Source organism: Sus scrofa, chromosome 17 (assembly GCF_054392235.1).
Source record: "Sus scrofa isolate SSC_HxYL_T2T_F1_AM1 chromosome 17, Sscrofa_HxYL_maternal_Yorkshire_Landrace_v2.0, whole genome shotgun sequence".
In the NCBI taxonomy this organism is placed as follows: Eukaryota; Metazoa; Chordata; class Mammalia; order Artiodactyla; family Suidae; genus Sus; species Sus scrofa.
Genome location: NC_139399.1, coordinates 32,284,916 through 32,297,008, shown reverse-complemented (window position 1 = coordinate 32,297,008; position 12,093 = coordinate 32,284,916). Strand labels below are relative to the sequence as shown.

General features: G+C 45.2%; 1 protein-coding gene across 36 annotated transcripts in view; it reads left to right on the top strand.

The window, feature by feature from the left end:
- Nucleotides 1-12,093, top strand: part of KIF16B (kinesin family member 16B) — a 308,817-nt gene that overhangs the window by 200,268 nt on the left and 96,456 nt on the right. For 21 of the 36 annotated variants that reach the window (XM_085004496.1, XM_085004502.1, XM_021078047.2 and 18 more), the window contains 5 exons: nucleotides 395-448; nucleotides 2,249-3,610; nucleotides 7,255-7,407; nucleotides 9,641-9,737; nucleotides 10,723-10,773. In XM_085004496.1, the coding sequence (XP_084860622.1) occupies nucleotides 395-448; nucleotides 2,249-3,610; nucleotides 7,255-7,407; nucleotides 9,641-9,737; nucleotides 10,723-10,773 (1,717 nt within the window). Of the gene's footprint in view, nucleotides 1-13; nucleotides 47-394; nucleotides 449-2,248; nucleotides 3,611-7,254; nucleotides 7,408-9,640; nucleotides 9,738-10,722; nucleotides 10,774-12,093 lie in introns of all 36 variants that reach the window. The other 15 variants (XM_085004499.1, XM_085004494.1, XM_085004495.1 and 12 more) reach the window with 1 other exon arrangement.

The following is a 12,093-nucleotide window of genomic DNA, read 5'->3' as shown; positions in this document are numbered from 1 at the left end:
ACCTCCATGGCAGTCTTTTCCCTATAAAAGGACCCATCTGTCTAAGGTAGAGATTTTCCATTTTTATATACTCATCACTGACTAAGCTGCATGGGGTAGACATGCTTCTCATTTAGAAATCTCCTTTGAGCCTGCTTTTTCCATACAGTGGTGTTTTGCTTGTTTTCCTCCAAATAAAATATGTTCTTTTCAGCCTGAATTCAAGCACCCCAAAGTATGTCTAATTTCTAATCACAGCCATAGAACAAAGAATGCATTTTCAACTGGCTAACCCGTAGCAATTAAAAATCATACTTGAAAATTGATGCTCTTTGTAATATGTAACTACATTTAGAGAATAAGAGAGGAAAAAGCTCTTTCAGAAAAATGACTCATTTTCATTTGATTTTATTAGACTTGAATTTGAGCGGCAGCAGCGGGAAGAACTTGAGAAATTAGAGAGTAAAAGGTAAGCCTCGCGGTACAAGTCTTCCCCGTGTAGTGGGTGGATGCCTGTGCTGATGTCCTGAACAGGTTCACCCATGTCCCTGCCATCCCCCTCTGGCTCCGTGTCCATCATTTACTTGTATGTATAACAGAGTAACTGTAGCTCATTTCTCTTTAGCTGGTTAGTTTTACTTCGTGTTTGAATTTTTTTAAAAAGTTCATCTTCAAATACTTTGGAGATAGAGGGAATAAAGTCAGGAGGCAAATTTAACACATTCAGGAAATGTAATACACCAAATATAGACTTGCTTAACTTTAACTAAAAAGTGTGTCTTCCTTAATAGTATCCTCTGAGTTTTAAAAAGGCCAAAAGAGTGACAATTCCCCTTCCTTATGCCTCCTCACTTTTTAAATATGTTGATTGGCCGTTTGTATCCCCATCTCAAATTCACCTCTTCATGTTCACAGCTCACTTTTCTTTTAGTTGGTGTGTTGGGGGATGGGGGGTGGGTGTGGGGTGGGTGTGTTTATTCAATTGATTTGGAGAGGTTGTTGTTTTTTTTTTAAATTATGTTCTGAATATAATTCTTTGATAAAACGTAGGTATTTCTCTTTCTTTTTTTTTTTTTGCCTGATCTGTTCAGCAAGCCAAGAAATGGACCAAGGATAGAAACGAGATTAGAAATTAAGTCATAGAAAATCTGGAGTTCCTGTCATGGGACAGTGGTTAACGAATCCGACTAGGAACCATGAGGTTGTGGGTTCGATCCCTGGCCTTGCTCAGTGGGTTAAGGATCCGGCATTGCCTTGAGCTGTGGTGTAGGTTGCAGACTCGGCTTGGATCCTACGTTGCTGTGGCTCTGGTGTAGGCCAGTGGCTACAGCTCCAATTAGACCCCTAGCCTGGGAATCTCCATATGCCGCGGGAGCGGCCCTAGAAAAGGGAAAAAGAAAAAAAAAAATCTTCATGAGGGATATTTATTTTCTAGAACATGGAATCTAGATGTTGCAGATGAATTAGTTTAGCTTTGGGCATGCTATAGGAGAGGTCTTTGGTGGGTCAGCAGATGGAGGCTGTGGACCCACACTCTAATGTGCCCCATGTTCTGGCTTCTGAGGTCATCCCATCCTCAAAATACTGGCTTAGCTCCCAGTGGGGATCATTTGCTCTCCAAAATACAACATGACATGTAACCCCCAGAATCATGCAGTTAAATATTCCAATGGAGATTGCCATTATTTTCAGTATTACACATTAATAAACTAATGTTTTGGGTCATTTGGTGATTACCATTTCTCCTAAAGAAGTGATTAAATGCTAAGTAGCATGTAGTTCTTTGAGCTAGAACAATGAAGTGTCAATTACCTTGACTTTGATATTTGACCCTGATGAGTTGAGGACAGCATAAGCATTTTTATTTAATGTCATTTTGCAGCTGACTTTCTATTGAGTTTTAGCCATTGGGCTGAATAAAATCATTCACATTTAAATTTAAATTAGGCCTGCTTCTTTCTCTTTGAGCTCAGGGGGCTTTTAAATTATATCATGCATAACACATTATGCTTATAGGCTCTACAAAGAAACGATATCAGAGGCTACTTCAGGAGATTAGGCAAATGATATGTTGGACAGTTACAGAGTAAAAAAATGCAACAGTATGCTGCTGGGTATTGAAAGTAAAGCGCTGTCCGCTGTCTTTTTTCATTTTAGTGAAGAGTTGGTGCTGTACATGCATTTCCAGGATGTTTCAGTTTAGGGAGAAGTTAGAGCAGCATGTGAACCTAGTGATCCTGTAATGATCAGTTAATGATTTGCATTTCAGAAAACTCATAGAGGAGATGGAGGAAAAGCAAAAGTCTGATAAGGCGGCGCTGGAGCGGATGCAACAGGAGGTGGAGACGCAGCGCAAGGAAACTGAGATCGTCCAGCTCCAGATCCGCCGGCAGGAGGAGAGCCTCAAACGCCGTAGCTTCCACCTAGAGAGCAAGCTCAAGGACCTGCTCGCTGAGAAGGAGCGGTTCGAGGAGGAGAGGCTGAGGGAGCAGCAGGAAATCGAGCTACAGAAGAAGAAGCAGGAAGAGGAGAGCTTTCTCCGCGTCCAGGAAGAGCTCCAGCGGCTGCAAGAACTCAATAGCCACGAGAAGGCGGAAAAGGATCAGATATTTCGAGAGCTGGACCAGCTCAAAAGGGAGAAGGAGGAGCAGTACGCCAAGCTAGAGCTGGAGAAGCAGCGGCTGGAGGAGCAGGAGAAGGAGCAGGTCCTGCTTGTGGCGCACCTGGAGGAGCAGCTCCGGGAGAAGCAGGAGATGATCCCGCCGCTGCGGCACGGGGAGGTGCAGCGCGCGGAGGAGGAGCGGCAGGACCTGGAGAGCATCCGGGCATCGCTTCTGCGGGCCAAGGAGGCCCGCGCTGAGGGGGACAATGACGACGGCCAGGAGCTAGAACAGGCTCAGCTGCGTTTCTTGGAGTTCAAGCGAAGGCAGCTGGCCACGCTGGCTAACCTGGAAAAGGACCTGATTCAGCAGAAGGACCTCCTGAAGAGAGAGGTCGAGGAAGAACAGGAAACACTGGCGCGCTTGAAATCTGGCAACGAAGAATTTGGGTGGTTGGGACAAAATGATGGCGGTGTCACAGAGGCCCCCCAGATGGCGGGAGATGTAGAGAAAATCAAGCCAGTGGAGTGCAGGCTGCAGTACAAGGAGCGCCAGCTCCGATGCCTCTTGCAGCATCATTTGCCGATGCTGTTGGAGGAGAAGCAGAGAGCCTGTGAAATCCTTGACCGGGGGCCCCTGGGCCTAGACAACACTCTTTATCAAGTGGAGAAGGAGATGGAAGAGAAAGAAGAACAGCTGGCCCAGTACCAGGCCAGTGCCAACCAGCTGCAAAAGTTACAGGCCACTTTCGAGTTCACAGCCAATGTAGCCCGGCAGGAGGAGAAGGTGAGGCGGAAGGAAAAGGAGATTCTGGAATCCCGGGAGAAGCAGCAGAGGGAGGCGCTGGAGCGGGCCGTGGCCCAGCTGGAGAGGAGGCACTCGGCCCTGCAGAGGCGATGCGCCCGGGGCCTGGGGCCAGAGGAACAGAGGCAGAAGCCGGCCAGCCTGAGCGGGGGTGAAGGATCAGAGCAGTCGGGACTCTGGGCCAGCCTAGGGGCTGAGCAGGAAGCCCTGGAGAAGGACCAGGAGAGGTGAGCGGAGCCCAGGGGATGCTTGGCAAATCCTCAGGGCCTCATGACCCTGTGATCGCATATTCTCTACTCCTGGTGCCTTCTCTTTTATAATCTTTAAAAAAAGTAATTCCTTTAGCCTTTATGACCTCTCTTTATGCCAGCAGATGCTCATTTTACCAAACCTGAGAAGAGTACCCTTAAGCTTTCTTTTTGCTTAGTATTCTTGTTTTAGAATCACTCCCTTAAAGCAGAGAAAAGCACACAAACAAAAACAAAGCCTTTGTCTGTTACCTGGCTGACCTCTGACTGTGTGTTTAATATTTGATGAATAGGGAAGACAGCTTCCTACCCCACCTGACCCCTTCCTCCAGGCTGTCCCCTCTCCTCATTCCCTTTCCCTGACTCCCTTTCCCTCTGCTACCCTTTCCCTCTCTTCTCCCCATCCTAACCCTTGGCTTCGAGTCTTCTCCGTGACCAGCACTTGTCCTGGTGAAGCATCCCAAGTTGCAGAGACACTGATTTCCACATGTGGAAGCAAATTGACAACCCCTCCACCCCACTCCCTAATCACCACCACGGACTCCCAGTGTTTGAGGAGAGGCCTCAGGATTTTGTATTAAAACGTAAGCAAACCAAAGCTCTCCAGAAGTCCTGAGCACGGTGGGCTATCCAAGCATGTTTGATGATGACTTATTGATACTATTTTGATGTTAAGAACTAGGAACTAGCACTGTTTTCAGGGTAAAGAAAGAATATTTACCTTCTGCCACCTATTCCCTGTCACTGTGTTTCCTGGAGGTGGGAATCTCAAGACAAATAAATACATGAACTCAAGAAAGCTTTTCCTGCTAACCTTGTAGATGAAATGCCAAGACTCTCAGAGAGGCTGGTGGCTGCCTAGTGTATAGACATCACCCACTTTGGTGTCCTCCAGGGGCTTTGGTGCCCTTCTTGCCTTGCTGGCCTTGGGCAGGCTCTTCCATCTTGGTCCCACAATGTCCTCAGTTTTACAAGGAGGGCCTGGGCCTCTGCACCTTCTTTAGTTTCAGACCCTTTGGTCTGTTGAGATCTTAACTGAAGCCCAGGTACTGGGGCCTGGAATGCTGCACCCCCAGCCTCCCAGTTCCTTCTGAAGGGCTGCAGCAGAAGCCTGGTCTCCTGGCCTCTAGGAGCCCAGCTTGACATTGGCAGTGGCCTTGGATCGATGCTGATGACAAGGCAAGCCTTGCTGTGAGGTGTTGTTGGAACCTCCATCATCTTGCCCGAAAAAGTCAAGACAGCCTCCTTTCAGATGATCTGCTTAAACTGAATTCTGTTTACCCCCTCCGCTCAGGCAAAATAGCAACAGAGAGCAATCAGAAACCATAATGCTGTGACTTCAGACATATAGGTCTGAGGTTTAAAGAAATAATTGTAGGTACGTTATATACATGAAATTGCTGGACAGAGCTCCAGCCCCAGGACATTTAAGGTCATGGGGCGGGGGAGGGGGGGGCTCTTGGTGTGCAATGAGAATGCGGCGAGTGGGAGCTGTTAGCCTCATGTCCCTGGCTCTTATCCACTGGCTTGGCTCCCTGGCCATTTAGTATTAATACTCTATTATAGTGGACACACTACAGTGATTTCCACGGAAGTGATTTCCTGATGTCAGCATTTCTCCAGAAGCCACAAAGGAGGCTTTTAGCTTCATGTGTTTAAGTAGACTTTGCTAAGCGCTAATTCAGGCCAACAAATTCTAAGCGCTTTGCTCCAGCTGTGACGGCCCTGCAGCTTTCCAGGGGTGTTGCTTTTATGTCTTTTTATCTCTCTGGGTTCTCATGGCTGAGCCGGGACCGCATCATGCACCCTGACTTGACCATTTTTGAATTTCCAAAGTGTGAAATAGCCAGTTCACATGAAGCCAGATTGAACAGTATATTGTACTGGGTCTTCTCTCTCAGATTTAATCCATTTTCTTTCTTCTTTCCCCCCATTGGTTATGTTACCACTGAGGACAAGTGTCAGGCAGTTAGGAGTGGCAGAATTGCAGCTCGCATCCAAGTCTAGTGACCACCCAGAATTGCAGCTCGCATCCAAGTCTAGTGACCACCGGCCTGCCTGGCAGTGGCTCTCTGGTCAGGAGACAGGTAGACAAAGTAGCCTCATTTTGTCTACCTGTCTCCTGACCAGAGAGCCACTGCCAGGCAGGCTGGTTCTTCATGTATGCTGTGATCCTTTCCTGGATGCCCTGCTATCCCTTGCCACCCATCTAAATTCCACTTAGCCTTCAGGGCCTCACTGGAGCCTTTTGGCTCTGTGGAGTCTTTCCCACTGCTCAGCCCTGAAGGATGTCTTTGAACAACTCTGTAGGCATCATTTTAATTATAAACGTTGGCAGCCACCTCTTTGCATCGGCTCACTATCTTTACTGTCACTAATGCTCTGTATTAGCATCGTTCCCTGGTTTTTTGCCTACCACCTGGTCCCTGACATCACTCTTCATCCTCATCCCCTCCTCCTTCCAAAGTACTACCTGCTCTGCAAGCTGTTGCTGGGTCAGTACTTGCTAACAGGTAGACAGGTGAAAGGTGAGTTCAGCTGGGCATTGTCTCCCATGAAACCCATGAGCATCTACCCTGGGGAATCCCATAATCACATTTCTGAGAGCCAAGAACTTGGCTTTCATGTTCAGGATGGAGCAGTCAGACTGCTGCAGGTGACACCAGAGAGCTGGCAGTATCCTAGCATATATGCATCTGATCTAGACTCTCTGGATTTTGGAGCCAAAAGAATTTGGAGAGACAGTTGACTCTCATTCTATACATGAACAAATTGAGACCCAGATGACATTAACCATGAGTGGCCTGCAGTCCTTAAATGGGTCTTGTGGTCCTCAGGCCAAATTTACTGGCAAGCTTGGCACTCTAGCCTGATGACCTTGGATTCAAGCATGCCTGGGCCAGTGGGAGAACAATCCTTCCATGTCCTTGACTTCCGATGTATCATTTGTCACTGGAAGTAAATGTTTGGTTCCACAACTTAGGGTTTATATCAATTTCGCTAAACCTCAGCCTTGCTCTCTTAGGTCTCTATCTCCTTTTCTTTCCTCTTTTCCACACCTGCTGCCTTAGCCAAAGCAGGTTCCTGGATTTTGTGGCTTAGCCCCTTCATTCATACTGCTTTCTGCTCCTAAAGAGACTTCCACCATCATCCCCAAGTGCCAGATTCCCACAGGCCTCTGAAGACTCAATTTAGAACTGCCTTGACCGTGAAGATTCTTCCGACTGGTGGTTTCAAAAAATTCTTTGAAGCAGAGACCTCTTTTGTCAAATAGAAATATTTGGTGGGATCTGATATATAGTCCACAACCAACTGCTTTGTTGAAGCAGAGGTCAGGGCTCAGAATCCTGCACACCCACCTCTGAGGATTAGCTGAGCACGTGGGAATACCCTTGCCCTTGATGGGAGAACTCTGTCCAACTTTTGGATGCCTGCAGCACTTGTTCTGAAACTCTGTTGTGGCCTGTTACCACCTTATAACTTGTCTTACAGGTATGTGGTGTCATTTCTACCAGAAGGTAAAGCTCTTTGCACAGTTTTTGTCTGGATCTCCCATGGTTTCTGTTGAAGATGCACAGGAGATGTAGGTTATGAATGAATTCATGTTACTTCCATTTCCATAGGTTAGAACATGAAATCCAGCAGTTGAAGCAGAAGATCTGTGAGGTCGATGGTATTCAAAAAGGGCATCACGGGACCTCAGAAGGAAAGTCTGCATCTTCCAGCTTGGTATCCAGTGTTGAAAATTCTCCCCTGGCCCCTCTGATGGATGCCAGGTACTGGACGTTAAACTGATGCCATGCCTATTTCTGATGGGATTTACTGACTGCAATAGTAGGTACACAATATATGTACCTTATCTTGGCCAGTTTGCATATGGAGTGATCTGTCAAAGGCCACAAGCAGGACATGTCCCTGAGACAAGCTCTGTCCTGGCTAGCTGCTGCTTGGCCCGCGGTGGCATGAGGTATCATTTAAAGGGCCCAAGACCTGAGACCTGGCCAGCCAAATCCAAGGAATGCTGGTGCAAGTGGTTTGTGTGAGGAGGTAGAATGAAAAGGTTCAGGGAAACCAGCTCATCCAGAAAGGTGCAAGGCCAGGTTGAGAGGAACAAAGAAACTGGGTTAATTGAATTGTACCAAGAAGGACCTTGTGCTGACAAATAATTTATAGAAGTCATTGATTACAAATGGATGAAGTCTGTCATAAAAACTGTCCCAGTACATTCAGAATGATCATGACTAGCAAATACATGTCTGAGATTATGATTTTCAACTTGGATGGCATTGGGAATTGCTCTGTGCCTTAGAGCCCTGGATAAACTGACTTAATCGTTCTTTTCCTGTAAAAGAAATGGATTATTTTCCCCAACCCCATCTCCATCATGGGGACATTGCAAATTGGGCAGGCCTGAGCCCTGAGCAGTAGAAGATAGGTATTGGGATATCAAAATGGCATGAACCTCTGTGGTCCTTTAAATCAAGGTCTGCACTTTCCGTGGTGCTCATTTAAAATTTAAGTTAAGGTCTGGGGAGAGAATCTGTAAGTGGCCTTGGCTCAGCTTTCAGTTGTACAGGATTTTCTTTACTGAAATACTGAAAAGGTAAATACGGCTTTTTATTACCCTAATTCCACTCTTTTGGGCTATTTTACCTACAGTAGTCATCTTTTTACCCAGCGTATCAGAAAATCATTCAGTAGTGGTCAGTAGCATAGAAGTGTTTATAGGATTATGCATGTGCTTAGCAAGAGGAAACCAGCTTTTTTCTTTCTTCTTCTTTTTTTTTTTAGTGTGTTAAGTTGTAAAACATTTAGAGTGGTTCATTTGAAATAATCTGTGTAATTTGGTGTCTATAGAACTGGAGCAGGGAGCCTAGAACTGAGTAAACTTTGCTTTTGGGTGGATTGAGCCACTAGAAAGACTTTATTTTATTTTTTAAATTTTTTTTAATGAAAAAGATATATATATATATATATATATATATATATATATATATATATTTTGGTCTTTTTAGGGCCACACCTGTGGCATATGGAAGTTTCCTGACTAGGGGTTGAATCAGAGCTATAACTGCTGGCCTACACCACAGCCACAGCTACAGCCACAGCAACGCGGGATCCGAGCCGTGTCTGAAACCTACATTGCAGTTCAAGGTAACGCCAGGTCCTTAACCCACTGAGCAAGGCCAGGGATCAAATCCGCATCCTCATGGATACTGGTTGAGTTTGTTACCGCTGATCCACGACAGGAACTCTGCCGCTAGAAAGATTTTAGATGGAACCAGAAATTCTCTCGTCTCCCTGATTCCTGTGGGTGGACAGTTGTCCTTTAAGCAGCTTCCCTGTATTGCATGTCGTACCAGGTAGTTGGTTGACAACTGCCTGAAAGTCACCTTTTTCTGGCTTCAACTACCTTGGCCCTTCACCAAGCATTTTGGAAGGTAAAGACCTTTGAAATTGAGCTTCTCTTGGCTGGGTGCAGGTAACAAGACAGAGCAGGAATAGTGTGAGACTTTGTTCCATCCAGTAGTGAAGGTTTATAGAGAGTGTAGCCACTTCTTTTTGGTTTTCCTTTTAATCGTCTGAAATGACTCTGTGTTTTGTGAGAAATAACTCACTATTTTCCGGGGACAAAATCGAGGCTCCGTAAGTGAAGTGTGCCATCAATTCTGGGACCATGGAGGCATCTGAAAGGAGGGTCTGCCACTCTCCCCTGTCCTGAAGGAGGGGTTCCACCCAGGAAATCCAGGAAGGGTCCGGATGGGATCATTGAGTCTGCCTTCCTGTCCCAAGGTTCCGTTATTCATCCTGGTCTTTCTCGTTTAGGGAAAACCCAAGATGGTGAACATGGGGCACTAGATTTCTTAGAAAGCAGACCAGTGTTCGAGGTCCTGAGTTGTTGTTATGTTTGGCATAGAGAAAGAGAAAGTTCCAGGTTGTCAAGAATGAATCTCAGAATGCCTGTGTGGTTAAACCGTGGTCACATACCCCTGTGTCTTTGGCTTTCAGGATCAGTGCTTACATTGAAGAAGAAGTCCAGAGGCGTCTTCAGGACTTGCGTTGTGCAGTTGGCAATGGCACCAGCACACCTGCAGAGACTGCAAAGGTGAGCCATGGAGCAGGTGACCCGCTCATGCGTTTTCAAGATGACCTTTCAATAAGTAACTGGGGTGGCTTTTTTTTTTTTTTTTTTTGTCTTTTTAGGGCCACACCTGAGACATACAGAGGTTCCCAGGCTAGGGATAGAATTGGAGCTGTAGCTGCTGGCCTGCACCACAGCCACAGCAACATGGGATCCGAGCCATGTCTGTGACTTACACCACAGCTCATGGCAACGCCAGATCCTTAACCCACTGAGGGGGGCCAGGGATCAAACCCACATCTTCATGGATACTAGTCGGGTTCGTTAACCACTGAGCCACAAGGAGAACTCCCAGGTCTTCTATTTACTGTTTTTCGGTGAGAAAATTGAGATGCAAAATGTTCTGGAAAAATTAACTATTACTTGGATTGGAGTTTAACAATTTACAAATGAGATTCATTCAAAAGTAACTTTTTTACTTAAAATTTTGAACTCTGGGGGGAGATTCTTGGGTGAATATCAAGTTTCCTATAATGCTTGATTTACTTTGATTTATAAAAATTCTATACCTACCACCTTTCTGTTTTCTCCAAAAATGTGATGTTTCCGTAAATATTTAATGTACTTGATTAATTATCCCAAGTAGAAATATAATTTTGCCTTTGAGAAGATCATACTTTTGACAAGTTCATTTTTTATCAAAAGAAAGGTGTTTCATTTCTATCCTGCAAATTAAGATGTATCCCAAGGAAATCTTGCCTTTAATGCTATTCTGAGAATTTTAAGATTAAGAATTAATGGTTCGGTTCCCTTATAGGCCCATGGATCGATAGAGTCATGTTTACCTTGGGAATGTAAATTCTCTAGAAGCACTGTCAGTATTGAATGACAAGTATGTTTCTTTAGAATTTTTTTTGCCTAAATATTTCTAATCAAATCAGTCTCTCCCCCCCCCCCCCCCCGAGAACATGCTATAATTTAATACAGAGAGCTTTTATTTTCTTTTCAGGGTAACGAGAAACTTCACAATGGCACCATTCAACGTAAGCTAAAATATGAGGTAGGTAATGACTTTTCAGATTGATAGGGTCGCCTTAAATTATGGCATGCTTGTGTGATTAAATTTTCTTAATGTTTGGTTGCGTAATTAGAATTTTGAAGTCCCAGTGAGATTAATGGCTAATAGGGAAGGCAAGCTATAATATGACTTAAAATTAAACGGAATCCTGCCGGACGCAAACTGCTTTGACTTTATTTGAATGGCACGTAACTGTGGTGGAGGCCCTTTGCCCGGTTTTTCATTTGTAACAGTATCCCTTCCCTGGCTCTGCATTTAAAAGGCAGCATTATACAATCAGAATCAGATAGGAGGCCTGCAAATGAAACTGAGTCCTTCTCGATGTTTTAGAAACCCTACCCGTTTTATAGACTGCCTTGGCAGTGGTACCAAGGAAATACTCTGGGTCGATTAGCTTATTTCTCTGGTGAGTTGTCAAACCAAGGTTTACTGGGGCCTATGCTTTGTAAGGCTTTTCTTGTATTTTCCTCCACCGAGGGATTTTTCCTTTCCATAGCCTCCTAAATTAAAAATCAAAAAAGCAAAACTACATGGTGACAGAAATCCTACATCACTGAACAGATCGAGTGGCGAGTGGCGGGGGCGGAGGCTGGATGTTCCATGGGAGGCTTATCTGGCTGGTGGCCACCTCTCCCTCCGTCCCCACCATCCAGGAATGAGGCTTGCTTCCTCTGGACCTCTGTCTCATCAGCACATAACCTTGTGAAGAGCAGGACGTTGCCTTTGATTTCTTTGTGTCCACGTGCCTGGCCTGTAGCAGGCTGGCCGTGACCATGAACCTCTGTAGCATGGGTTTGTAGACACCATCATGGCCATCTAACCAGGGTAGATAAAGTGAAAGTTCCTATGAAATAAACCACGAGCAAAAGAAACATGCGGGGTTGGAACACTGGTCATTTTCTGATTTGCATCAAATATGCCCTGATTACACTTGCATTTTGGACATACAGTCAGGGACTTATTTTCACAACTAAATGTAACCCTTGGGAAATTGAATCGAAGGTCTTAGGATTTATTTTAGAGTAAATGAAAGACCAAGAAATGGATACTGTGGCTCGATCCCATCCAGCATATTTCTACCAAAATACTTGGCAATTTGTAAAATAAGAAATACAGAAATTGATGCTCTGTGTGTGAATCAGATCCTCTTTTCTTAAATCATGAATCAATCAGCATGAATGGCTTAGGCTTTCGATTTAATGCCTGTCATTAATCCACACGATGAAACCAATGACCGCAAGGCTCTTCATGTGCGAAAGATTTGCAAAAGATGCCACACCCCCATTTCACCTGTCTTTGACA